The following is a 27,533-nucleotide window of genomic DNA, read 5'->3' on the forward strand; positions in this document are numbered from 1 at the left end:
GTAACTTAGCTCTGAGACCGTCACTGGGTTAGGCATCCTCTCTGCCTCCATTATCTCGTCTATAAAGTGGGAATAAAAGTAGTGCCTGTCGTAGAGAGGTGGTGGTAATGCCTAGAGCAGTGTCTGGCATGTATCATGCACTACATAAATATTAGTGCTCTCCATTTTATTACGTTGTTGATTAAAGTATGTGTAGTATTTTTAGCACTCTTTGTAGGTTTAATATCCTTTTCATTTGACAGCACAAACTATATTTGTTCATGACATTTTCATATTAAGAAAGGATATTTTCATATCCTTTTTTTAAAGGATAGTTTTTCTGATCAAAATTATACTTTCTAATTTGATTTTTAAAAAACTTTTTAAAACTATATGTAAAGCTGTCCTATAGCATTGTAGTTTTACTGAATTTATAAGGGGCATATGAGACACTGGGGACCCTAGAAACCATCGCTGTGTCGTGCACGAGGCCGAGTCTGAGGGTTTTCTGGGTGTTTTGACTTCCCAGGGTCAAGCAGATAGGAAAGGGCGTACTTTCTAAAAAGGCTTTGAGGCACGTGAAGCCTTGTTACCTGGGGCTTTCGCTGTGTGGATCCTGGGGTTTTACTCCCTTTATGCAAGTTTGAGTCTCTGTGGTCTTTCCTGTGTCTTACTTTTTTTTTTGAGATGGAGTCTCGCTCTGTTGCTCAGGATGGAAGGCAGTGGCGCAGTCATAGGTCACTGCAGCCTCGAACTCCTGGGCTCATCTGCTGCTTTTATTATCTTCTCATACCTTTGAAGATTGTCCACTTTGAGACAACTTTTCAATATTTTTCCCCATCCTAGCTTTTTTCAGCTGCTAAATGAAGATGAGGGAATTTGAAATAAGCTAGAAACAGGGAAGGCAGAAGGCCCGTGCAAGGACCTTGTGCTGTCTTGTCAGATTTCTTGTCAAGAAATAATTTGATGGCACTCTGGACCATGCAGCAACTCATGAGCAGTTCATATAAAAAAACTTTATTGCCAGGTGTGGTGGTGCACACCTCTAGTCCCAGCTACTCAGGAGGCTGAGGCAAGGAGGATCACTTGAATCCAGGAGTTCGAGGCTGCAGTGAGCCCTGGTCACACCACTGCATTCTGGATGACAGAGCAAGACCCTATCTCTAAATAAAGAAATAATAAAACATTTTAAAAAGTAAAAGAAGTCCCCCTTTCAAGAGAAAAATGTCTTACCTGCATTTTTTTACATTTACACTCACATATGTATTTACATAGTGCTTTTTTTTTCAGATGGAGTCTCACTCTGTTGCCCAGGCTGGAGTGCAGTGGTGCAATCTCAGCTCATTGCAGCCTCCACCTCTCAGGTTCAAGCGATTATCCTGCCTCAGCCTCTTGAGTAGCTAGGACTACAGATGGGCACCACCACACCTGGCTAATTTTTTGTGTGTTTTTAGTAGAGACAGGGTTTCACTATGTTGGCCAAGCTGGTCTTGAACTCCTGACCTCAGGTAATCCTCCCGCCTTGGCCTCCCAAAGTGCTGGGATTACAGTCGTGAGTCACCGCAGCCAGCCCTACGTAGTGCTTTTTCATGTGTGGCTGGAGGAGGGATGTCAGTAAAATCTCAAAATGAAGTTTGGGGCTTGGATTCCTCCATGCTGGTTTTGCCCTTTCTTTTCAGTAGCCTTGACTTCTAGGTAGACTGGTAGGTGGCTGAGGTAGAGTGAGAGAGAACGGTGTTCTTCCCTTTCTTTAGAAAGCAAATTGAACTCAAGGGAGGGAAGTAGGAAAGAAGAAATGGAGCAGGACAATCAGAGACTTAGACTTTTTCAGCCACTCAGAAGTAGAGGATGGGAGGGAAGTCCTCTGTGGAGAGCGGGAAGCCCCAGGCCACAGAACTCCCACTTTATGTCTTGGGGGAAGTGCCCCAGGCTGTGATTGCTGTGTCCACTGAGGGCAGTTCTGCAGAGCTGCATCACCGTGAGCTCTCAGGGTGCTTTGACCTCTCCCCATGTCTCTTTCTCTAACAGAGGTGGAAACCTGACACTTTTGCACTTCTTGCTGGGTTTGAAAACTGCAGCTGATGATGAGCTGGTGGCTGACCTTGTGGTGAACATCCTCAGAGTGTGCCCGGACCTACTGAACAAATACTTCAAGGAAGTGACGTTTTCCTTTATCCCACGAGCGAAGTCTACTTGGTTAAATAATATCAAACTACTAAACAAGGTAAAAAAACATATTTAAAAGTCTGTTAGCTAGGCTGGGCATGGTGGCTCATGCCTATAATCCCAGCACTTTGGGAGGCTGAGGCAGGCGAATTACCTGAGGTCAGGAGTTTAAGACCAGCCTGACCAACATGACGAAACCTGCCTCTTACTAAAAATGCAAAAGTCAACTGAGTGTGGTGGTGTGCGCCTGTAATCCCAGGTACTTGGGAGCCTGAGGCAGGAGAATTGCTTGAACCTGGGAGGCGGAGGTTGCAGTGAGCCAAGATTGCGCCACTCTACTCCAGCCTGGGTGACAGAGCGAGACTCCATCTCAGAAAAAAAAAGTCAGTTAGCTAGATAGGGGGGCATAGGGAGTTGGGGGACTGGCAGACATTCTGATCTGGTAAACTGTACAATATGAAGACCTTTCAGGGATAAAAAGGGATATTTTAGATCATGTAAATTTGGTGTCCTTATCTTCTATAGCATTTTGCCTTTCACTGAGCTGAATTTGAAGTTTATTCCTTTAGAATCTTTTGAGCCAGTTTATCTTGTTCATCAAGATTTTGCCTAGAGTGAAATCCCAGCACAGTTAGACTGGGATTGATGAGATGCCTAATTATCTTTTCTCCATCTCAGCTCATAAAAAGCAAAATAGAATGAAATGTCTGATTTGTTAGATAGTTTTTAAAGGTTGCTGCTTCAGTTAGAAAAACTTGAAATAAGCTGTGGAACGTTGGTCTGATGGTTTAAGTGGATGTGCGTTACCTTCCTCTTGATTATGGTGTCAGCATCTGCCCATTTACAAATGGAGGTACCTACTGTTAGTTCTTTGGCAGTAATGCCTGCCTTGTTTGAACTCTCTGTCACTGATTCATGGTTTGCCTAGTGGTAAAATACCTGGGATTGTTTCTTGTGCCTCTGCCTGGGCCTGGCATTATCTGTAAAACCAGCTTTTATTCTGCTTGAGTGCCTATGTGCACCGTCTCCACATTTACCTTGGGATAAGGAGGATGTACTCCACCCCTCATTTTGGTACAGATAGTCCCGGGGCCAGCACCCTACTGGGAGCTGCATCTGATACAGGGGAGGGGTGAGTGTGTGGTCTTTGCAGGCCCAGTATTGAGTCCTTACTTGGCTGCTAACTAGCGATGTAGCCTTAGGGAAATTACCTAACCTCGCTGAGCTCCAATTTTGTCACCTGTGAATATATTTTTGTTTTAATGTAAAGTGTCCCTATCCCAAAGGGTTGTCAGGAAGCTTTGAGAAAATGGCTTCCTGATATCCCTTCCTGACATCATTTGTCAGGTGCCTGTCAAGTGCAGCCGGAACTGATAAGTAGCACCATTCGTAGTTCTAGCAGGGACTGATTTGCCATCAGAGGTTTTAAGAGACTCTGCAGACCACAGGTCAAGTTCTGCTCTGAAGGTCCTTTGTCTGTTAACAGCCAGTCTCCTGACCTCATTTGTCTTTGACAAGTAGATTTGGGGGAGTTAATCTTCCACTCTGCCTTGTGGGGAGTCTCGAACCTTTACTGCTATAATTATTTGATTGAATGGCTTCACCTTCGGGTGCCTACAACTAGTCTCAGGTTTGAAACTTACTTCCAGCACCAACTATATCTCTTTTTTGCTTTTCCTAGATCTATGAGGCTCAGCCGGAGATTTCCCGGGCATTTCAGACCAGAGAGTTTATACCCTTGCCTCGGCTCCTGGCAATGGTGATGGTGACCACTGTGCCCCTGGTGTGCAATAAGAGCATGTTCACCCAAGCATTAAACGTAAGGCCATGCGGTTGCCCCACTTCTGGAACTGCCTCCAGCTAAACTCGCTGGCTACATGATGTGATTATTCTGAGAACCTGCCTGGATGTGGTTTGATTGTGTTTTGTTAGGGAGCCTCTGAGGCTTCCAGGACAGAGGCTGTAGTTTGAGATAACCCATGAGTGACAGGTCCACGCACGTGGGTAAGGACCTTGGAGCAAAGAGACTTTGCTTCTAGGGACACTGGACTTCATGTCCTTGGCCCTGCTCCATCACACAGCGGGGACCCCTGCATCCCTCCAAGCCTTTCTAGTCCTGCCGGAGGGTGAAAGAATGTCTAAATCAGAAGAAGGAAAATTCATCATTAAAATCTCATTAGTTTAGAATTTCCAGACATGGTAGGAATGAAATTTGCCCAGCACATTCTTTCTTTTATGGTTTAGGTGAATGGTGTTAAGATGCCTGGTGAACATATACTTTGAAGGCCAGCTGTTTTCAGGCATTTTTGGAGGACATGTTCATGGAAAAAATTGATACTTAAATTTTACATGATTATTTGTTATAAAGGTCCCCATGCCCCTTCAGAAACCACATTCTGAGGGGTTCACATGTCTTTCACCCCAGCATCACGGGCGTGGGTGGATGGCTGTGGGTTGTTGGCACACCTGGGTCCTGGGCCCTGCCAGCCCCTCCTAACCCCAAGTTGCGTGAGGTACCTGGGGGAGGCCAGGTATTCGGAGGGGTGTCTTTGTCCTTCTAGGCAGGCTGAATTGTGTGGCTTCAGGAGGAGCAGGTTGGCTGTGGTGGGTTGCACAGGCGTGGGTTGGCCCTGTAGGAATGAGCACAGTCACTGTAAAGTGGGGTGGACTCCTGAGACCATGTGGTGAGATTCACCGTTTTTTGATACCCCTCCAGGGTTTGTGCTGAGCATGGGTGATGGGGTGAGGAGTAGAGAGGGGGCCTGTGTGGGAGTAGGCAGAAAGGTCTCGTGTTGTGTTTGTCAAATCATCGTATGCAAAATTGGCACCCAGCTAGCTTGCCCAACTGTTTTAATTAACGTGGGAGACATTTGCATTTCTCAAAGGGCTTGCGGGAAAACCAGATTGAAAGGATTAGTTTGATGAACCTCCTTTATTTTTTTATTATTTTTTTTTCTCTTTTTTGAGACAGGGTCTCATTTTGTTGCCTAGGCTGGAGTACAGTGGTGTGATCATAGCTCATTGCAGCCTCAAACTCTTGGACTCAAGTGTTCCTCCCACCTCAGCCCCCTGAGTAGCCGGGACTACGGGTACACACCGCCACACCCAGCTGATTTTCTTATCTTTATTTTGTGTATAGACAGGGTTTCACTATGTTGCGCAGGCTGGTTTCAAACTCCTGGCCTCACGCAGTTTTCCCACCTCGACCTCCCAAAGCGTTGGGATTAGAGGTCTGAGCCACCACACCCAGCCAGATGTGCCTCCCCTGTGGGCTGCGTTTGCTCTCCCCTCCAAGCTTGCTCCTGGTAGGCTGGGAGAGAAAAGCCTGTCTCCTCCTCCTCTCAGTGTTGTTTCAGGATAAAGGCTTGTGCCCCTAGAGGGGTGTTGTAGCTCCTGCATGGAGTGGCTCCAAGGAAGGAGTCTCAGAGGACACAGCCTCCTCTCCCCCTGTTGGCTGTTGCCATGCCCTGCAGGGCCAGGACCAGGGCCACTGAGCCCAGCCTTGCCTTCCCTCCACAGGTGCCCTTTCCGAGAGCCAAGACTGTTTTTATGTGAGACCCGGTGATGCGAGTGCCTCCAGGGGCTGGAGTTAGATGATGTTTGTTTGGGTTTTTTTTTATTTCTTATGGTTTTGTCTAAAAAACTTTTAAAGCATACATTTTAGAATCAGGAAGAGAAGCTTTAGCCTATTTTAGAAACAGGAAGTAAGAAAGAATTTGGAAGCAGGGCCCGGGTTGTTGGTTGAGCTTTGTGCTCCCAGCGCCTTGGGTGTGGTGTGCACGCTTGTGTGGGGCCTGCCTTTGAAGCGATTGTGAGGCCGGCCACTCTTGGCTTAGGATAGTTCCTGTAGTCCTGATTTAGTGTGCAGTGTACGCAGAGTGAAGCCGCAGCTGATTGGAATGCTGGGGCTCTGGGGTGTCGCGGTTACTGAGCTAAAAGTAAACCAGAAAAGCTCTTTGTTTCTACCTCACCGCCAGTCTGCAGTGTCCCAGCCAGGGCTTCTCAGATCTCAGTGTTGGAGGGCTCTCCTGGGGATCATGTGAAATGCAGATTCTGCTTGAGTTGTCTGGGCCGGGGCCTGGGAGGATGAGGCGGGAGGATTGCCTGAGTCCAGGAGCTTGAGGCTGCAGTGAGCTATGATCGCACCATTGCACTCCAGCCTGGGTGACAGAGTGAGACCCTGACTCAAAAAAAAAGAAAACAGTGGCAGAGTGGCTTCTGATGAGATCTGTTGTTAATGGAGAACATTCGCAGTAGCTGAGTAGTTGTCTCAAGGCTTACCAAAGAGCAGATGATAAAAATGAAACTACTGCTGGATGCTGCCATTAGTGGTCGTTTCCTGGCGATTGCTGAGGTCAGACCCAGAGGATATCAGGAGGGTGAGGTACCCAGGTCGCCTCTTCTCACAGTGTAGAGACCAGCTGTTTCATGCAGCTTCCCCTGTGAGTGACCTGAGGAGGGGCAAATGCCAGCCAAGCCCACACTTAGCAAATCTGTGTCCACCAGTGTATCCTAGAGACATTTGTGCATTTAACTCTTTTTCTTCCCAGTTGGACAGCACCTCAGTGAGGCACACGGCCTTATCCCTTATTTCTGTCGTTTTGAAGAGGGCATTAAAAACTGTTGACCACTGCCTGAATAAAGAGGTGTGGCAGGAATCAGGCGTGTACACAGCTGTGATGATGGAAGAATTCGTGCAGCTCTTCAGAGAAGCTCTGAGCAAGGTAGGCTCCAATCCGGGTTTGGGCTTTCCTTCCAGACCTCACCAGGTGGAAAAGGCCGTTCTGGGAGCTCAAGGGCGGAAGCCAAGTGATGTGTCCTTGGAACCGCAGGGTTGGATGGGCCAGCGGGCAGTGTGGTAGCATGGGTGCTGAGGGTCAGCTGAGAAGACCTGCCACTTGTGATTATAGGCAGTGATGTCACAGAGCATGATCCAGAAGTCTTGTGCAGAGTAAGAATTTAGACGATACACGTGTTCTCTCGCAGGAGTTCTGGCTCTGGTGGGGACCTCATGTTCAATCAGGAGCCGTGTGATGTTGTTGAGGGGTAGGTTGTGTCCTTACCCCTCACCCGTGGCTGCAGGCACACACACACCACACTGTGGCCCAGCGAGAAGGGATGCAGTGGCTCAGGAAGCCCCGCTTGCTTCCTGTGGCTGAAGGCCAAGCTTCTGTAAATTGGCTGGCTGCTCTGAGAGCCCCGGTCGCACAGGGCAGCTTTCCCTGAGCTGCTCCTGAGAAAGTCTTTCTTTGTTCCCCGTGTCTTTTGCTCAGGTGAATGAGGCTTAAGGGGTTTGTTTTAATGATCAGCACTTGCCTGTTCACCAAATCTTTGCTGTGTATAGTTCTAGAAATTATACTGCAGAACATGGTCGGGCGCAGTGGCTCACACCTGTAATCGCAGCATTTTGGGAGGCCAAGATGGGTGGATCACCTGAGGTCAGGAGTTCGAGGACCAGCCTGGCCATCTGGTGAAACCCTGCTTCTACTAAAAATACAAAAAATTAGCTGGACGTGATGACGGGTGCCTGTAGTTCCAGCTACTCAGGTGGCTGAGGCACGAGAATGACTTGAACCTGGGAGGTGGAGGTTGCAGTGAGCTGAGGTCACCCCACTGAACTCCAGCCAGGGTGACAGAGTGAGACTCCATCTCAAAAAAAAAAAGAAAGAAAGAAAGAAAAAATTACACTGCAGAGCAGAGCTTATGGTGGATATGGGCCTGTTTTCTCACCACTCGTCCGTCTCCTTCTTACACACAGTCCTGTAGGCTCGCACCCCACTCCCTGATTTTTGCATCTTGTTGGTATGTTCAGTTCATTTGTCTCCCTTCGTGGTTGAATACAACTAATATTTTACCTCTTTTTCCCTTTTAGATTTTGCCAGACCTGAACACTATCGTGTGGGTCTGGCAGTCACTTAAAAAGCAAGAGACCAAACCAGATGACAAGAAAGGGAAGAAAGGGAGCGATGGGCCCCCAGCTGCCTGCGAGGCTCGCCAGTGCGGTAAGGGCTCAGGGGTGAGGGGGCACTCTGCCTTTTGCATGGGACGGAGCTGACACTGGCAGCCTAGGATAGCTCCTATCCAGAGAGTCCTGGAGCAGTGCTTGTTTCAAGGCACCTCTGGCTGTGAATGTGTCTCTATCTTTTTTTGCTTAGGGAGAAGAATTGGAAAGGAATCATAGATTGAATTTTAGTATCTGTTAGACATGTGCCCATCTTTATACAAGTACTGTGTGTCTCTGAAGACTTGAGTGTTGGGTGCCATGTGCTCTGGCCTCTCCAGGGACGGCAATACCGGGGTGCTGTCTCTCGCTCTGCAGATAGAACTCAGAGCCTTGTCGTTGGTCAGGCATTGAGCTTTGTCTTATGTCTGTGTCGTATTTCATCCTGACGGCAGCCCTGCAGGGGTAGGCTCTGCTGTGTGTCCCTGTTGCTCAGATGAAGACATGAAAGCACAGGGAGACAGAGTGACCAGAACCTGTCCAAGGTCACAGCAGTGAAATGAGGTTTTAACCCAGATCCCCTGAACGGTTTTAACGTTTTTACCACGTTGACTCCTTAGACCCAGGTACTGAGCAGTCTGTCTGCAGCCTCAGTGTGCAGCATGCAGTTGGCTGCAATGTGGCGCCACACCTGGTTCAGCTGCTCAAGGACAAAGAACCAATATGTTTCCTAATTCAAACTGTTTCTTTCTTTCTTTTTCTTTTTCTTTGTGTGTGTATGTGTGTGTCTGTGTGTGCAGATGATGCGGAAACCATTCTTTTGAAAGCTGTTCTGCTCCAGGTCATATGCCTCTATCAGAAGGTGGTCCCCCACGTGGTCACGCAGTACAACTTTGACTTCAGCAAACTCCTGAAAGGTGGGTTTCAAGGGCTTGCAGACAAGCTGCCACTGTTCCTGCCAGTGCAGGTGGAGGAAGTGCCAGTAAACCAGAGCAGAGCCCTGGAGCCAAGAATCGGGAAGGCTGGTGGACAGTTGACTGCATGCTCCTCCGTCAGCCTGAGAAATTGTACTTGCATCAGTATTTTTTAAATAGCTGGTCTTCCATAAGTAAATATCAGATGAACACTTGGTAGCAGTGAGAACAATGGAAGAAGCCAGCCAGCTTCCGAGTGCTGAGCAACCGGCATGAATGGCCCACAAATCCGAGCATGTGACATTAACTCTAACGTCACTTTTCAAGGGAGTGGGGGTGCAGAGGGTATAGCAGAAACAAGGATCCTGCAGAAGGGACGTCCTGTTCATGCAGAGACACTTTTGACATAGTTACCTCATCTTTTCCCCCACTGAGTCAGTTTCATACTTTTAAAAGTAACATAATGCTTGTCTGGTCATGTTTCCTGGATGGTAAAGTTTGTCTGATACACTTTATAATTGGGCCTGTGGGAGAAGACTTGCAAAAATACCGTTCTTGGAATTTATATAACCTATGAAATACTCCTTTTCAAAAGCTGCAATTCACTTTTTAATCATTTGAAGGTGACCGGTTCTCTTTGCTGTGGAAATATGAAATTTACTAGAATGTGGCCATTTAGTATTTAGTAGCAAAGGAGAAACCCAGAGAGCCGGCTAGAGGATGAGGACCCAGTCTCAGGCGCAGGTGGCTGCAGTCTTTGTCCACAAAATGCTTGCTGTCTGGGGAGCCAGGGAGAACGTTAGCGAGAGCCCACCCCTGGAGGGTACGTGGTGGGTGCAGTGATTCCAGCTGTTCGGAGTCAGTGCGGACTGTGTGGCTTCTTCAGGCAAGTGGGATTTGGACTTTCTGTTGAAAGATTTGTACAGACCAGGGCGTGGGGAGACATCAGGCGAGATGTGCCGCCTGAGAGTGAGCACAGGACAGAGAAACAGAACCTTGCATCCACCCTTTTTCTTTCTCCATGTTGAGTTCCTTGACCTTCTGGCCAGGGCAGCAATTGCTGGGGACCCACGTCCACGTGACTTTTTTCAGCCTGCCTCTTTTTCACCCATAGGCATCATCTCCGAGCAGGGCCTTCGAGAGGAGGTGCCTCCCATTCTGCAGCACCACATGCTGAAGGTGGCCCTGGAGCTGCCGGCCAGCAAGTTTCTGTGGTTAAAGGCACAGGTAGGAAGCAGAGCTCCCAGTCTTCTGCCCTAAGCTAACCTGCTGGGCCAGGTGGCTGCTTGGCCTGATGAATTGCTAACTGGCTCAGAACCTGACGGGGCAAGACGAAAGAGGTTAAGCGTTCTCATTTGAGAGAGACCCACAGCAGAGGTCCTGATTCATGAACCAGAAGGCCTGGGAACCTGCTTGCTTTTGTAAAATAGGGTGCTTAACATGTCCTTGCTGCATATACATTGTTGCTGGGTCCAGGGAGTTTCTTGTTTATCTCAACTGTTTTACATTTTTCCCATTTTAAAATAATAAACAAAATAAAATACATTTCTTTTGCTTTACCCTCATCCTGGGAGAATTAAAGACGAGATGAGAATAGATACCAAGTCAGAAGAGGATTGAGGCTGGTGGAAGAATCAGTAGACATTGCCAGCATTTTTTTCTAGGTCGTTAATAGAATATCTTCCAGAACTTTTTGGAGAACATAATGTTAAATCATAAAGGGAAACTCAGGATGCCACAGAATTTTACCCTGGGCTTAAGCCCAGGATGCTGCATCATTTCTATGCAAAGAGGAGGAGGGAACATGATCGAGCAAAATTAAGCATTGTCTAAGTGTTTCTCATAATCTGAGCTGATTTATTTTTTAGTGACTTAGATTTTACATGGAGCCAATAGTATGGAAATGTATGTTGGCATTTTTACATGCGACATATCCAGGAAGACTTAAGAATGCTGTGCCTCTGGGACCATGTATCTCTCTCTCGAGTCCCCGTACTGAGGCTTCCCGGCGTCGTAGCTGAGGATCATTCTTCCTGAGAACTTACTTGCGTGCTGGGCAGGATACGGGTGCTTCATGTGGCTGCTCGGTTCACGCTACTTAAAGACAAGGCAACTGGGCACAGAGTGTCAGAACCTTCTTCAGGGTCCCGTCCATGAGTGGTGGGTCCAGGATGGGACCCAGGCGGTGCTGCCCAGAGCCCTGCTTGTCACCATTCCACTGAGATGTGAGGTCATTGCCACCAATCCTAGGGCGGTGACAGGCTTGGGCATCGCTGATTGCCACCATTCCACTGAGATGTGAGGTCATTGTCACCAATCCTAGGGAGGTGACAGGCTCGGGCATTGCTGGTTGGTTTTTACTCCAGCTCAACTGGGCTCATGGGATCTTGATAATTTAGTTGGAAAGTGAACAGAGGCCTCATAATTTGAAAGAACCGGTATGAATTTATATCCTGTGCCCCACCTTATGCTTATAAGATACATCTGCTGGCTTTGCCTAAGCTAACCAGCACTTCACCATGTTCAGGGTTGTCCTCATTGCCAAGGGCTGCAGTGAGACACACGGGCTCAACAGAGTTTGGATTGGGGATCTGGAGCTCCATGTACTTGTTGAAGACATGTGTTCAAAGCCCAAAAGCCTTTTGAGGAGGTTAAATTATGCATAAGCAATCCATTCTGCCAGCACCGGCATCCTGATGAAAGTAACAAGGACATGTTTTGACGGACTCAGCCCTGGGGTCCCTCCTGCTCACCATCCACCAGACAGCACAGCATCTGCCTTGGTTTCCAGTGGACAGCCAGGTGCCTTCTCAGTGCCTCAGTTTCCACATGTAAAATAGGGTAGCAGCTGTACCCACCTCACAGGGGTATTGGGAGAATTCAGTGAGTCAGTGTAAGCTGGGTCCCTAGGATGACTCCAGCACAGGAACACGGCTACCTGTGCTTACTCTTGCTACTCTTCCTGCCAAATTGTGGTTAAAATGAGATGAGGTAAGGACCTGGCAGCATACTGTGCGTTCAGCAAGTGATGGCTCCTGTTATGTTTTGTTTTGTTTTTTGTTTTTGGAGATGAAGTCTCACTCTGTTGCCCAGGCTGGAGTGCAGTGGCGTCATCTGGACTCATTGCAACGTCTGCCTCCTGGGTTCAGGTGATTCTTCTGCCTCAGCCTCCCAAGTAGCTGGAACTACAGGCGTGTGCCACCATGCCTGGCTAATTTTTGTATTTTTAGTAGAGACAGGGTTTCGCCATGTTGGCCAGGCTGGTCTCAAACTCCTGACCTCAGGTGATCTGCCTGCTTTGGCCTCCCAGAGTGCTGAGATTACAAGTGTGAGCCACCACGCCTGGCCCTGTGGTATGTGTCTAATATATAACTATATATTAAAATTATATATGTAATTATATATATTAAAAATACATAATATTGTTTAAACTCTAGGAAGGCCCAGATGCAGAAATTATTGGAGGTGAACGATCGGTATTTTACTTACTAATGAAAATGTTTGTGACCAGTAGTCATTTACAACTGAAGTCATCGACTAAACTTCTGATCATGAAGGTGAGCATTTTCTACCAGTTTCTGACTCTGAAAAGCATTTTGTATAGATCTTCCTTATGGTAAGTGTTTAGTTAACAATTGTTGAATTCAGGACGTATTGGGATTGTTTTTAGTTTTAAAATAGAAGGTTTTATGGCAGTTAAATTTATTGTGTCTTACACTTAGCTACATTTCTCAGAGGCAGCCTGGTACATTGGAGAGACTTTTTTTTTTTTTTTTTTTTTTTTTAGGTAGGTCATTTCTAGCTTGTTGTAGGCTCACTAAATACTACATTTTGGCTTCTTGGTGTTGATTAGGCAGTGCCTCTTTCCTCCTTCTCAGGCTCCGGCCTTCTCCAGGGCTTTCAGCCTTTTTGCCCAAATCCATCACCCACAGCACATGGGTCATCAAAGGCAGTGGAAAATAACAGGAATTTATTTCCTTCTCTTTTTTTGTCCTTGATACTCATGTTTCCAGAGCTGTGTCAGGTCTTATGATGGCAGTAGGACATCTAGTCCTCGTTTCTGCTCTGCAGCAAACAGCTTGGGGGATGCACTATGTTTAGGGTACAGAGGTTTGACCTTCCACTTATATTTGAAGTGCTGATAACCTTGCTGCACTTACAGCCTTCTCTCTTGAGCCGCTGAAAGAATGTGGCAGGCTAAGTTTTGACCTCCATAGGCTGCCATTTCCTTCCAGGTAGTGCAGCTGTGAACCTGACCCCCGCTAGATTTCATGATCACTGACTGCAAATAGATGAAATTGGCACAGTCAGGCTTTCCTTCGGTGCATGCTGTTGCAGGGCTCTGTGCCGTAAGTCCTCTTAGACCCTGAGTTTCCGCTGTCAGATCATTTGGGGAAATCATTTCATCACTTCTGCACATTCAAGTCCTGCCTCATATCAGCTTCTCTTCTGTTGGAAATAGTGAGTCTTGAGGTCTGAGTCTTGAGGTCCACGTTGAAGTGATATGATGTGACTGGCTCGTGATGTTGGAGAATTTCATACAGGCTGAGGGTTGAGTAGCTGTGAGGGGTCAAGTTTTACACATTTACCTGGGTCTTTGTGAAAATCCAGAGGCCTCTGGCTCCTAAGTAGCAGCCAAATTTTTTCACTTCTTTTTATGTAGGAAATGAGGATAAAGGATAAGCAGCCACGAGAGAAGGGATCATATTGTCTTTTTTGTTTGTTTGAGACAGGCTGTTGCTGTGTCTCCCAGGCTGCAGTGCACTGGTACAATCACAGTTCACTGCCATCTTGACCTTCCGGGCTCAAGTGATCCTCCCACCTCAGCCTCCTGAGTAGCTAGGGCCACACGTGTGCACCACCACTAACCCGGCTCGTTTTTTAATTACTGTTTTCTGTAGAGACGGTCTCAACTATGTTGCCTGTGCTTATCTCAAGCTCCTGGGCTCAAGCAATTCTCACACCTCAACCTCCTGAAGTGCTGAGATTACATGCATGAGCCACTAGGCCTGGCCAGATTATATTGTCTTTGAGAAAGCGTAGAATGATTTCTTTGTTTCCCTCAACAATGGGGATATTATTTTGAGAGACTAACTTTCAGAGAAAAATGGGATGAAACTTTCACCGCCTGCGTGCTCCGTGGGCGTGTGGTGCCGGAGCACAATGAAACTGCTTGACCTCCAGCAGAAAGTGGGTCCTGTAGGCTGGGTGCGGTGGCTCGTGCCTATAATCCCAACACTTTGGGAGGCCAAGGTAGGCAGATCTCTTGAAGCTAGGAGTTTGATACCAACCTGGCCAACTTGGTGAAAATTTGTCTCTGCTAGAAAGTTACAAAAATTAGCTGGATGTGTTGGCACATGCCTGAAATCCCAGCTACTCGGGAGGCTGAGCAGGAGAGTCTCTTGAACCTGGGAAGCGGAGGTTGCAGTGAGCTGAGATCGTGCCGCTGTACTCCAGCCTGGGCGACAGAGCGAGACTCTGTCTCAAAAAAAAGAAAAAAAAAAGTGGGTTCTGTTCTGACTTTTTCACTGGTACCTGCTTCCTGGCAGATTCTGCAGGACACGGGGGTGTTTGAGCACACCTGGAAGGAGCTGGAGCTTTGGCTGGAGCATTTAGAGAACACCGTGGAAGAGAACAAAGAGACTGTGATTCAGTTTCTGGAACGCGTAAGCACATATTTCCCACATAAAGGAGCATGCTCAGAGATAATTATATTAACTTCTTAGCGTAATCAAGGCATTTTTGATGCACCAGCACCAAAAGGCTTCTCGGCCTGACTTCCTTATTCTTGCTGAGACTTCAGAATCTTCGTTTTAGAATATGTAAAATAGGTATATATTACAGCATGCTGTTTCATTTCCTTTTGGAAATTTGTTTTTGCACAGGGGAATAGGGGCATACCAAAAGTGGTATTAAAAGCAGTGCTATACTAAAAGGAGATTTTTTTTTTTTAATTCCACAACAAAAAGTTTAGACCCAACTTCATAGTAAAATTATTCTAATTAAGGATTGAACATATTATGTCACTTCCCTTGATTTTGACCAGTGACATTTTTTGGCTTTTTCATTTACCTGTGACCATCTGAATGCTTTCTACTTGGCTCTTTAATGCCCAGATTTTATTGACATTGGTGGCGAATCCCTATTCATACACAGACAAAGCATCTGACTTTGTCCAAGAAGCAAGCACGCTGCAGGCCACTATGACGAAGCAAGAAGCCGACGACATGAGCATTCCCATCTCCCACATTGACGGTATGTTCCACTCTATCCCTGACATAGACGGTATGTTCCACTCTATCCCCCACGTTGACTGTTTGTTCCACTCTATCCCCCACGTTGACGGTATGTTCCACTCTATTCCTCACGTTGACGGTACGTTCCATTCTATCCCCCACGTTGACGGTATGTTCCATTCTGTTCTGTGTTGCTCAAAGGTCTGAAGACCAAGCCACAGTGACATGTTAAGAGATTGAGAACAAGAACTGCACTGATGCCCTAGGCCAAGTGCACACAGTCCCTTTGCAGCAAAGACCAGCCTGTTCTGGAAATGAAGTCTCCTTATGTGTTCATGTAATAGGAAACACTTGCTGTTTTATTTATGTAGTACTTACTGTGTGCCAGGTAGAGTTTTAAGCTCTTTGTAAGTCCTAACTCATGAAAATCTCATAAGCAACCCCAAAAGAAAAGGATATTATTATTCTCCTCATTTTATATGGAGATAAGAGCTGGGGCACAGAGAGGTTTAGTATAATAACTTGCTCAAGCTCATATAGCTACTACATAGCAAAGTCAGGATTTGAACCCAGGCGCTCTGGCTCTGGCGTGTGCTTTAACCCTCACACTATTTTGCCTCTCAGATTTTGGCTCGTTTGCCTGAATATCTGGGTTAAAGTTCCTGGGCTTCTTGTGTCACTTGAGGAAACTTTAACCTTTTATCACCTCAGCTGAATATCCTGCATTTTATCAGACAAAGATATGAAAGATTTCATAGGCAATGTCTTGTCTGTTCAGGGTCAAACTATATTAAATGCTACCCCAAGAGGAATGTGGCTTTTTTCTTTTTGCGTGGATTCTGCTCCTGCCTCCCTGTGGGTATTTGCAGTGAAACCCTTCAGTGGCTATCACATCATCTGGATTCTCCTCTTTCTGTCTCAGATGTTCTCGACATGGTGGATGTCCTGGTGGAGGGCAGTGAAGGCTTGGACGAGGAAATAGGGTTCACGTTAAATGAAGACATGATCCTGCTCACGTTCCCATTCAGTGCTGTGGTCCCTGCGGCCCTGGAAGCGAGGAATAAGTTGCTTCTTGGGACAGACAGTGAAGCAGGTACCTGTGTGTAGTCAGGATGTTCTGGCCGTATCTGGCCGGCTGGTCTGTGCGGGGTGGGAGGTGGGATTCCAGGGGCTGTGGGATCAGTTGCTGAGAATCCGGGGCAACAAGAGGTCAGAATCCCCAGGGTGAGAGCTACCCAGCCAGCAGAGCTAGGAGCACAGGGGTGGGGATCTTGGGGCTGGCTAGGCTTTTGGGAAATTGGTCATTTGAGCATGAGTCTGAAATAATGTGTTTGCCTGGCTGCCCAGACAGCCTCTGTAACAGTGGTGTTTTTTTGTCAACATTTATTCCTGATACGTTGATGCGAAGGATGAATCCTTCATACTTGTTGGATTTTACAGGCAACTTAGACCCAAGGAAGTGCTCACAGATTATAGTAGTGTGATTGGTCGGGAGAACTCAGGCTTTGCTGCAGTAACAAATAAGCCCTGACTTGTCAGTAGTTTTAGTAAATAAGAGTCTGTTTCTAGACCTTGCTGTGGTCTAGTACAGGCCGGGTGGCTCTTCTGGTTGGCTGTCCTCCAGGAAGTTGGACAGGGATTCAGGCTGCTCCCATTTTGTAGCTATGCCATCTCAATTTGTGGCTTCCAAGATCACCATGGAAAGGGAAGTGAGGGTGGATAGTCAAGCAAGGGGTGTTATGGCCTGGAAGTGACTCACCAGGCATGTGGTCCCAGCCTACACACAAGAGAGGCTTGTGTGCCGAGGCAGAGTAAACGGATTGCTGAGCACCTAGCAAGTCCTGGTCCCAGGTGGGTTTTGCCTGGCCTCTTACATGCCTGGGTCTTCACTCCTGGGCCTCTTTCCCAGTGAGTGAAGACCCAGGCATGTAAGAGGCCAGGCAAAAGGGAGTGAATGTCTGACTTTGCTCTATATGTTTAAAAAAAACAGAGCCTACTACAGTCTCTAGTAGTAGCACCTCCTTCCCTGTGGTTATGTGTCCCCTGGTGGAGTTGCATGAATGTCTCAGGGTCTTGCGTGTATGTGGAAGAAGGTGGTGTTGGTAGGTCATGGAAGGGTGGGCCCAGCCAGCCTCTTCCCACATGCATCTCGTTCCTTTGCAGCGGAAAACGTTGTGACGTATCTGACGGCGGTGCTGACTGACCTCCTCCACACCCAGAGGGACCCCCTGGCTCTGTGTCTCCTGCTCCAGGCGTATGACAAGCTTGAGCCTCCATGCCCAGTGCCTTGCTGCCACCAGCTCTCACGGTTTAACAGATACTACAGCCTCTGGATCCCAGAGCAAGCCAGAGAGGCCTGGGTGAGCTGCAGCCACAGCTGTGGTCACTGCTTCCGTGCAGGGCTCTTCCCGGGGTCACAGCTGGTTGGGCCACAGCTGTGCAGTTGGATAGCCAGACAGCCTGCAGGGTGAAATTTCTTACCCTAAAGTGCCCTGCATAAGAGGGGAAGCTAAGTGGTATCCCTGGTGCTCAGCTAACATAACTGAACACACAAGACTCAGTGATGCAGCCAAAGTAAATTTCCCACTGGCTCCCTGATAATGATAATAGGTTAGTTCCTCGTTCAGCCTGGGGCAGGAGTGTTGCCTTTTCCTTTTTTTCCTTACCTTGTTATCTGTGTGTGCTTGTCTCCTGGCTGTCCTCTGTGGACCTTAGCATGGCCCTAGACAGATTGTGCTCAGCTGTCACACGTGGCCCCTCAAGGCCTCCAGCAGGGTCTCTTCTGCTGAAGCTGGGGAAGAAAAGGAAAAAGTGTATTTTCTTTTGCTGGGGACTACATTCTCTTGGTGGGATTCTGGCTCCAATGCAGAGTATTTACAGTGCTGTGCGGGGCACGACGTTTGTGGTAGGCATTTTTGTGGATTCATTTCATTTTAGCTGTGTTCGAAAAAGCAGACAGCTTAGACCCTCCTTGTCTTGTGATATTGGTAGCAATAGCCAACAACGATCGCATGTTTTCTGGGTGTTTTTTGGAGGCATACCCAGCCCTGTACTAAGTGTACTACATGTATTTTTGGCCGTTTAATCCTCACCTCAACTCTGAGAAGTAGGCCAGGACTCTCGCCGTCCTTTATGCACATAGGGAAACTGAGGCACAGAGCGGTTCCAACACCAGTCGGTGGCGGAGTCAGGATTCGGCCCAAGCATTCCGGCTCCAGAGGCCTCGCCCACAACATTGTTGCCACCTTCCTCCACACGTAGGCCATAGTGATAGCCAGACAGCAGCTTATGTGAAGGTATTAGAGGTTCCGTCCTGCCCCTCGTGGATGCTCGGAGAGGTTCTGTCCTGCCCCTCGTGGATGCTCGGAGTGGGTGTCCACCTTCTGTGGAATAAGACTCAGCAGTGGTTCTCACCCTCCAGGGTGTGTCAGAATTCCCCAGAGGGCCTATTCAAACTTGACTGCTGGACTCCAGCCGCACAGTGACCTGGCAGGTCTGGGTGGGGCCTGAGAATCTGCATTTCTCATGTATTCTGGTGCTGCTGCAGGCCTGGGGAACACTGGCAACCACCAAGTTTCAGGGCATGTTACAGCCTTGGGTTTTATTAGCCTAAGGAAGTCAAATGGAGTTATACAACATAAGCCACATTGAGTGAATAAAGGAGGCAGCTTGGTAGTTACGTTAGAAGAAGTGAATAACTTCAGTTTGAGGCAGAAGGGCTCCAGAAATTTCTGTGTTCTGCCCATCTTCTGTCCTTCTAACAACATATTCAACCCGCAGCTCCTGGGGAAGGTCTTCCAAAGGCCACTTGCAGAGCGGGCTCCTCTGTAGGCTGATTTCCCCCTTTCTAGTGATTCTTGTGATTCACATCCGGCCTCTGTCACATGTGGCTCCTACCTGTGGGACAGGCTCCTGCCTTATTCTCCAAGGGGTGTAGATCCAGCATGATTTGGGCCTTTACATGTGGTCAGCGGAAATGCTCTAGGAAAGTATGCATGACATGACCAGAACTTACTCTACTGAAGTAAAATGCCACGCGATCCCGTATTTGTTAGTCCTATCCCAGCACGTGCTTCTTTGTGAAATGTCCGTTTGTTGTATGTTACCCATGCCTATGACTGTTTTCATCGATGGTGATGTGTCTTTCTCTTCCCCGGCCTTTTGCTGTCTCCCTCAGCTGCTGGAGGCACAGGGTAGCCCCTCGCCCCCTGCCCTTCCCTCGGCCTCCTCCTTCACAGCCCTGCTGCAGGCAGCCTATGAGAGCCAGGCACTTCGGGACAAGCACATCCAGGCGCAGCTGCAGGCCAGCATGCCACGCCTCCCCATGCAGCAGGTCCTGCGCGCGGCCAAGCAGGTGCTGCTCTACCTGCGGAGCACCATGGAGAACTTCGGCCAGGTTAGCGTTGCCCCATCCTCCGCACGCCCCAGAGCTCTGCCACCAGAGAGCTCAGCCTTCTCTGAGTCGGGCCCACAGCTCAGCACACTCTTGCTCCCTGGAACTCACTGCAGAGGCAGTTTAAGTGCTGTTCTGTCCAGACCTCAGCTGCAAACTCTTCATGTCCCTCAGCAGCTGCAGACGGGAGTCAGGTCAGCCTGACTTTGTTTTCAGGGCAGCTCTGGTCAAGACAGAGCCCTTCCTACGGTAGACTGCGTTGGCGGCCCTGCCGCGCCTTTGTTTTTTTGTCACCAAGCCTGGAGTGCAGTGGCGTGTCATAGCTCACTACAGCCTCGACCTCTCAGCCTTTCAATCAGCTGGGACTATAGGCATGCACCACCATTCCCAGCTAATTTTTGTGTTTTTTGAAGAGATGCGTTCTCGCCGTGTTGGTCAGGCTGGTCTCAAACTCCTGGGTTCAAAGTGATCTGCCTGCCTCAACCTCCCACAGTGCTGGGATTGCAGGCATGAGCCACTGCACCCGGCCCTCCCTCTTTCTTTTTTTTTTTTTTTCCTGAGACGGAGTTTAGCTCTTGTTGCCCAGGATGGCATGCAATGGCAGGATCTTGGCTCACTGCAACCTCTGCCTCCCAGGTTCAAGCTATTCTCCTCCCTAAGCCTCCCTAGTAGCTGGGATAACAGGCACGCACCACCATGCCCGGCTAATTTTTGTATTTTTAGTAGAGACGGGGTTTTGCCATGTTGGCGGGGCTGGTCCTGAACTCCTGACCTCAGGTGATCTGCCTGCCTCAGCCTCCCGAAGTGCTGGGATTACAGGTGTGAGCCACCGTGCCTGACCCAGCCCTCCCTCTTAAGTTTATTTGTGTAGTAGCTGGCTGATGAATTTCTGTTCCTGATGTGGTTCAAGGGATTTTTAAGTTTTGAGGTGGGCCTGTCCCTTTCAGCTTAGGGACACCTTTGTGTTTCACCAGGGCTTAGGAAGACACATCTCTTATTTGAGAAATGGCATTGCATTGACGGGTGTCACACACACTCTGGGAGGAGTTGCCATCTCAGCCTGCCTCCCGAGTCTCCTGTTGTGAAAACACGGGCCCTGGAAGTCACTGCCTGGTGGCTGTGAGCCCTTCTTTTCCCTGCTGAGGCTCGTGCTCTTGTTCTCACAGCTGGGCAGAAGCGTGGGCCCGCCCCTCCTGCAGCTCTTCCTGGATCTCCTCAGGCGCCTGGTTGTCCACTGTGAGCAGCTGGATGCCCAGAACCAGCAGAGATGTGAGGCCGCCCGGGCCGAAGCCGGCCTCTTCCTGGACGTGGAGTCTGTGGCCTCACTGGAGTTGGCCAATGATCAGGTACTCCCACAGGTCGCCTGTTAGCCTGTTCTCAGAGTCATGGGTAATGGCTTTCTCTTCACTTCTGGTTAAAAACAAACATGGGTCCATTGTGGGAAAGTCGGGAAATGCAGAAACTACAGCAGAGATCATAGAAACTTCCTAGCACCCGCCCAGTGTGCGATTTAATTTGGGCATTTCTGTTTCCAGTTGCTTTTCTGTGCACCGTCACCCTCCCTGCAGACGGCTCTCTCACGCTGTGTGAGGAGCCTGCTGAGAAACAGTGTGAATAGCTGCAGCTTGTGTTGAGTGAAAGGTGGGCAGCGGGTACTGCTCTTCACAGGAAACAGACCGCTCTGAGAAGCAGCAGCCTTCCTGTCCTGTTGGGGGTCTTGGGGAGCAGACTGTTTAATTGGGGCCAGGATGACTGTTTCTCTCACAGTTTGCCATGTAACCTGTGTTCCCAGGTTCAGGAGGCAGATACGTTCCTTGTTTCACAATCTAATTGAAATATACACTTTTTTCCTTTGAGTTCCGAGTTGTCTTTCTGGGAGGTATTTGCTTGGGAGGGACCACCTGTTAGCCAGTCAGCGTGAGGCAAAGCATTCTCAGTATGTGATCGTGCTTTGCTGTTTTTAACTGGTAAAGCTTGAGTGGAGACTGTGATAGGCTCCTCTTTCCTTCCCTGAGAATAAATAAGGGAAGAAAATTTCTTTCTGTCTCTGGGAACTGGTGGAGTGTCGCTGGTGAGGAATCAGTTCAGGAGGGCTATGCGGAACAATTGAATGAAATTGTTCTCTAATCCAGCAAGGGTGCTCACCTGCGTTCTGCTCAGTGTTTACTCAATTGGCCAGGTCAGAACTAGTTTGGGAGTTTGTGGGGTCACTCGAGGCCCAGTCTCCTCCTGACAGTGGAGACAGGATTACTTTCAATTCAGGATCGTAGACACACGGTGGTTTAATCCCAACCCACTTTTCCCAGACACATGGTCTCATCTAAACTGACATCACCCCAGCTGTAAGTAGACACCCCTGTCCCTCAACCAGATTTATTTAGGAGGGCAAGACCACTGAGGAGAAGCCAGCAGCTGATTACTCTTACTCACATGGTGGGGTTTCTGCACGGCCCGCCCCCCACACTGAGTGACCGTCGAGAGCCCTTTTCCCATGCTGGAAATTCACCCAGGCTGGGTTCTTCAGACACGTGCTCGAAAATGTGGGTGGGGCACCAGCCAGGTCACAGTCCAGTGCTGCCAGGGCAGATGGAGTGCCTCAGGCGATTGTGGTACAACTGGATGACTGCGCTGGCTGGGCTTGGCTAGGATGCCGTGGGCACCCTGAGGGGGCATGGAAATGCGGGCTTGAGGATGGAATGGGTTAGAGAAGGGGCCTCTGCTCTCTGTCCTGCTAACAACAGTGAATACTTGTGTGGCAGCGGCTGTCCCCTCTTAGCCCTGGGCCTCGTGTGACGTCTGTGCCTCGTCACTGCCTTTCAGACGCTGGAGGAGGTGCTCGTGGCCGTCCTCAGGCACCCCACCCTGGAGGGCTGGTTCCTGGCCCTGGAGCAGCAGGCCCTCCCGCCGCACTCGCTCAGCCCTGTCCTTGTGAAGCTCCTGGCCGCCCACTTCAGTGCAGGGCTCCTCCAGCTGCTGGCGGCGAGTGCCCCGATCCTCCGGAACATTGGGCAGCTGGGCCTTCTGGCCAGGTACTTAGAGGCCATCACCCAGAGCGTGCTGAAGGAACTTCAGAGCAGGAGGGAGGGCCCGGCCACATCGCCACCAAAGACACCGCTGCAGCTGGAGGCCCTGCAGGAGCTGCATCCATACATGGAGGGTGCCCAGCTCCGTGAGGTCACGCTGGCCCTGCTGAGCCTGCCTGAGACCCACCTGGTGACCCAGCAACCCACGAAATGCCCCGGGAAAGAAAGACACCTGAATGCTCTTGGGAAGACCCTGGTGCAGCTGCTGACCTGCAGCCCCCAGGATCAGCTGCAGAGTGGTGGGCTCCTGTGGTCCTCCGAGTCTGTGAGAGGCCTGGGGGCTCTGCTGCCCGCGCTGGCAGTGGACGAGCTGGACACAGTGCTCCTCCACACTCTGCAGAGAGAGCCTGTGCTGGTCCCCGCGGTCGGGGCTGATCTGCTTGACTACTGCCTGGCCCGGCGCACGCAGGCGGCCCTCAGCATCGCTGCCCTGCTCCTGCAGGAGAGCTGCACCCACCTGCTGTGGTTCGAGCAGTGGTGCCTGCAGGCTGGCCCAGGGCTCGGCCTCCAGGGGGACCTGGATGACTTCCTCCCCCTCATCCATGTGTACCTCCAGTGCAGGATGCGGAGCCACTTCACACGCCCAGCAGGAGGTAAGGGAAAGGCTAGCTTTGGGCAGCTGGGAGTCTTAAGTTGCTCGGGCTAAGAAGGTGAACTGCATGGCCATTTTTAAACCCTAGAAATTCAGTTTCTGGGATGTGGGTTAGTTTCCAGTGTCCAGCACAACTCTGAAGATGGAGAAAGATGGAGTAATTCTCCCCAGTACCCTGTCTCCCTTCAGTCTCCGTACTTCGTGGCCTGAGGCACAGCCCCTTGTGCCCCATCAGGTCTGAGTTCCCCTACATGAATCTGGCGGAGTTGGGTGCAGTAGCTGGGGCTATTTAGGACTGTCCTGTTACATTGAAGGAGTCCTTGGGCACCAATCCATCCCATGTCCCAGGGTTCCCCGCCCTCTGGGGAGATGTTGGTGAGTTGATGTTGAGTCGAGGCAGCCTGGGTTCAACTCTCTCTTCTGTCTCCACTCACTGGGTTTCAGAGCTGAGGCACTTTTTGATTACCCCAAATTTAATATAATTCCCTTTTGTCGAATGTATGGATGATTTTTACTCACCACTTTGCCTCTGTTTCGTGTAACTCCATATCACTGATGGCAGAGGTTTTAAAAAGTAAGACAGCGCCCTGCAACTAGGGTTCTAGTCAGTGGTGCTTGACATACCTGTCCTTGGGCACTTAGTCCATTTAACAGTGATATAACGGAATACCTGAGGCTGAATAATTCATAAAGAAAAGAGGGTTATTTGGCCCATGCTTCTGCAGGCTGTCCAGGAAGCATGGAGCTAGCATCTGCGTCTTGTGAGGGCCTCAGGCTGCTTCCACTCATGGTAGAAGAAAAAGCGGAGCCAGCTCTGCAGAGATCACATGGCCAGAGGGGAGGCAAGAGGCACAGGAGGTGGCAGGCTCTTTTTAACACCTGGCACTCTGGGAACTAATAGCGTGAGCCAGAGCTCATTCACTCTACCACAAGGACTGCACCAAGCCATTCATGAGGGACCTGCCTCCATGACCCAAACACCTCCCATTAGACCCCACCTCCAACACTGGGGATCACGTTTCATCATGAGATTTGGAGGCGACAGACATCCAAACCGTAACAGCTACTCTCCCTGTTACCTGGCTTTGAAGAATGAATCCCATGTGAACTGAGAACCTTGGCACTCATGGTCTTATCATGAGCTTAGAAATAGCGGCTATGGCCAGGGCCCCCTGGGTTGAAGAGTGTCCAGCAAGAGTGTTGACTGATGAGATAGGAGAGGACCCTTGAAGGAGACAGGTGTGCCAGTTTCCATGGTGTCAGTACTCCTGCCATGGCCAATTTCAAGCCATCAGTGTGGCATTGCCAGGGTCACAGGATACCTAAAATACAGCAGCCAGTTCCTATGAGCTGGTCCAAGCTGGCTCCAGCCCACCGTTGAGTGTGATGACTTCTCCTTGGTATCTCTGCCCTAGTGTCCTCTGCTGTCATTCCTGTCTTGAGGAAAACCCTGTGGAGGCAGCTACAGAACAGGCTTCTTAGCACTGACAGTCCCCCAGCGCCTGGGCCATACCAGGAGACCCTGGCACAGCTGGTCCCGTTTGCACGAGCCAAGGATCTCAGTGTCCTCATGGACCGCCTGCCCAGCTTGCTTCACACCCCAAGCAGTCACAAGAGGTATGAAGGCTCAGATTGGTCGCAGGATGTTCTCCTCTCGGCTTCACTTTTCTCTTTTTTAAATTCATGGAGTAAGTCATTGAAAAACTGCTGCATTACTGTTGTGCTGATCAGGCAGTTCCTACGAGAACTTGACTTCCAGGCATCCTGCCTGGAGCTTGTACATCTCCATAAGTGGATGGTTGAGTTGGATTCCCTGAGAGCCGTGGATCTCAGCTGGGGGTGATTTTTTCCCAGGGGACAATTGACAATGTCTGACATCTTTTATTGTCACAACTAGGATGAGGGGGTGTTGCTTCTGGCTTCTAAAGGGTAGAGTTATCTGTCCCATAATGTCAGTAGCACTGAGGTTGAGAAACCCTAATTTAGACAAAGTCTGGATATACGTATCCTTTTCCTAGTGTACTAATAGTATTTCCCTTGCTTGTAAAAATTCTGGTATATCTTTGGCATTTGAGTAAGAGTCTAGGGAAGCCTGTGATTCCTGTGAGTGGGTAGTGTGGGGAGCAGGACTCAGCATCTATCCCATATGGCTCTTTGTGATGCTGGATTATATGTAAAGTCAGAAGGATTTAGGCCTCCTCTCTGTCTCTGACTCTCATCCCCTGCTGCAGGTGGATCGTGGCTGACTCCATTTCAGCAGCTCTGGAAGGGTCAGCAGAAGAGCTATGTGCCTGGAGAAGGACCCTTTTGGAGTCCTGTGTGAAGTGGCTGATCGTGTCTTTCAATGGTGGCCAGAAAGATGATGACAATACTCAGGATCAGGAGAAGCAAATGCTGCTTAGATTAAACGCGTTGTTGGTAAGTGTCTTTTCTTAGAGATCCAGATTAAATTTCTGTGGGAAAGAGTATGCTGGATAAACCAAGCTATAGATGCATTTCAAGCCAGATGGCATGAATATGGCCCTGTAGGAAATGAGAGGGGCTGTGTCTGTGGCAGAGTGGCAGATACCAGATAACCCCAGAATTGGTGAACCATCTTTTATCAGGAATGGATGTTGAATTTTGTCAAATCCTTTTTTCCATCTAGAGATGTTGTATAATGTCTTGTTTTTTGATTAGTCTACTAATAAGATGAATTACATTAACAAATTTTTGAATGTTAAACCAACCTTGCATTCCTGGGATAAGCCTGCTTGATTTTGATGTTTTATTTTTATATATTGTATGATTTGCTAATATTTTGTTAAGAATTTTTGCATCTGTGTGCATGAGGGATGTTTGTAATTTTATTTTCCTGCAGTGTCTTTGGTTTTAAGGATTAGGTAACGCTGGCCTCATAAAACAAGCTGGGAAGTTTCACTGGGTTAATAGTTTCACTCTAGGTTAATAGTTTTTTCCTCATTTAAGTATTTCAAACTTGTTGCTTTTCTGTCTTCTGGCCTGCTTTGCTTCTAGTAAGAAATCTGCCTTTCTTGCCTTTGTTTCTCTGTGTTGTGTCTTTTTTCTCTGACTGATTTTAGGATTTTTTTTTTTTGGCATGGTTTAAAGCAGTTTGATAATGATATACCTCTGGATAGTTTTATTCAAGTTTCTTGTACCTTGGGTTCAGTGAGCTTTATGTTCTGTAGGTTTATAGTTTTCACAAAATTTCGAAATATTTGGCCATTATTCCTCTCCACCCTGTGGGTGGCTTGTTGATGGAATGACAGACTGGGCTCTTTTAGGGGATTGCCTCCCTCCTTTCCTGCCTTTTCTTTTAATTGAGGTAAGTTTACATATTTTGAAGTATCCAGAAATATGTGTACTTCATATATCTGTGTACCCTACATTCCTATCCAAGATTTTCATCTCCCAGAAAGTTTCTTGTGCATCTTCTCAAAATCCGCTTCCCTCCAAAGCAACCACTCTTTTGATTTCTGTCACCCTGAGGTTGTTTTGCCTGTTTGAGACCTTTGTAGACTTGGAACTGTGCAGTGTAATCATACAGTGTGTCAGCTGTGGTGCATTTCACTTCTTTCAGTTCAGTGATGCTTTCCAGATTCATCCATGTAGTGGGAATGAGTAGTTTCTTACTTTTTGTTGCTGAGTAGAATTCCACTGTATGATATCCACCCTCCTCTACCACGCATGCAGTTTGGCATTACTGGTTTTTGTGATCATAAGGCTAAAAGACATACTCATTGCAAGTATTAACACTGCAAAAAATACAGAAGAAGGAAAAAAAAAACTCCCACTACCCAGAGTCCATCTCATTATAAGTTTGGTGAATTTCCCTCTAGAGACCTTGTTATATATCTGCGTGTATGTGATAAAATTATGTATAATTTTATATATTATTGGGATATTATGCATGCTGTGTGTAGCCTGGTCTTTTGTTTGTTTTTAACATAGTACCATATTTAGAGATTTTTTTTTTCCCACCTGGTGACTGTGGACCTGCTGTGACTTTGTTGGTGAGTGGTAGATGGGTAGATGTACCATCATGTATCATGCAGCTGTATAATACTGGACCTGTAGGTGGTTTTCCGGTTTTTTTATTATGATAGAAAATGCTGTGATAAACATCTTTGCGTGGTCCATTTTTGCATACTTGGCCAATTATGTCCAGCTGTAGGAAATGCTGGGGGAAAGAGAACATGTATTTAAAAATGTGATAAGACAGGCATGGT

General features: G+C 48.4%; 1 protein-coding gene across 1 annotated transcript in view; it reads left to right on the forward strand.

The window, feature by feature from the left end:
* The window catches only part of URB1 (URB1 ribosome biogenesis homolog), a 78,164-nt gene that overhangs the window by 21,980 nt on the left and 28,651 nt on the right, over positions 1 to 27,533 (forward strand). The window contains exons 9-24 of the mRNA XM_050786038.1: positions 2,008 to 2,203; positions 3,827 to 3,964; positions 6,696 to 6,869; positions 8,018 to 8,147; positions 8,887 to 9,003; positions 10,115 to 10,227; positions 12,438 to 12,557; positions 14,550 to 14,666; positions 15,117 to 15,255; positions 16,159 to 16,329; positions 17,400 to 17,596; positions 19,414 to 19,632; positions 20,796 to 20,975; positions 22,450 to 23,305; positions 24,720 to 24,921; positions 25,536 to 25,722. Coding sequence (XP_050641995.1) covers positions 2,008 to 2,203; positions 3,827 to 3,964; positions 6,696 to 6,869; positions 8,018 to 8,147; positions 8,887 to 9,003; positions 10,115 to 10,227; positions 12,438 to 12,557; positions 14,550 to 14,666; positions 15,117 to 15,255; positions 16,159 to 16,329; positions 17,400 to 17,596; positions 19,414 to 19,632; positions 20,796 to 20,975; positions 22,450 to 23,305; positions 24,720 to 24,921; positions 25,536 to 25,722 — 3,256 coding nt within the window. The remainder of the gene's footprint in view (positions 1 to 2,007; positions 2,204 to 3,826; positions 3,965 to 6,695; positions 6,870 to 8,017; positions 8,148 to 8,886; positions 9,004 to 10,114; positions 10,228 to 12,437; positions 12,558 to 14,549; positions 14,667 to 15,116; positions 15,256 to 16,158; positions 16,330 to 17,399; positions 17,597 to 19,413; positions 19,633 to 20,795; positions 20,976 to 22,449; positions 23,306 to 24,719; positions 24,922 to 25,535; positions 25,723 to 27,533) is intronic.

This window comes from Macaca thibetana, chromosome 3, assembly GCF_024542745.1.
Source record: "Macaca thibetana thibetana isolate TM-01 chromosome 3, ASM2454274v1, whole genome shotgun sequence".
Taxonomy (NCBI): domain Eukaryota; kingdom Metazoa; phylum Chordata; class Mammalia; order Primates; family Cercopithecidae; genus Macaca; species Macaca thibetana.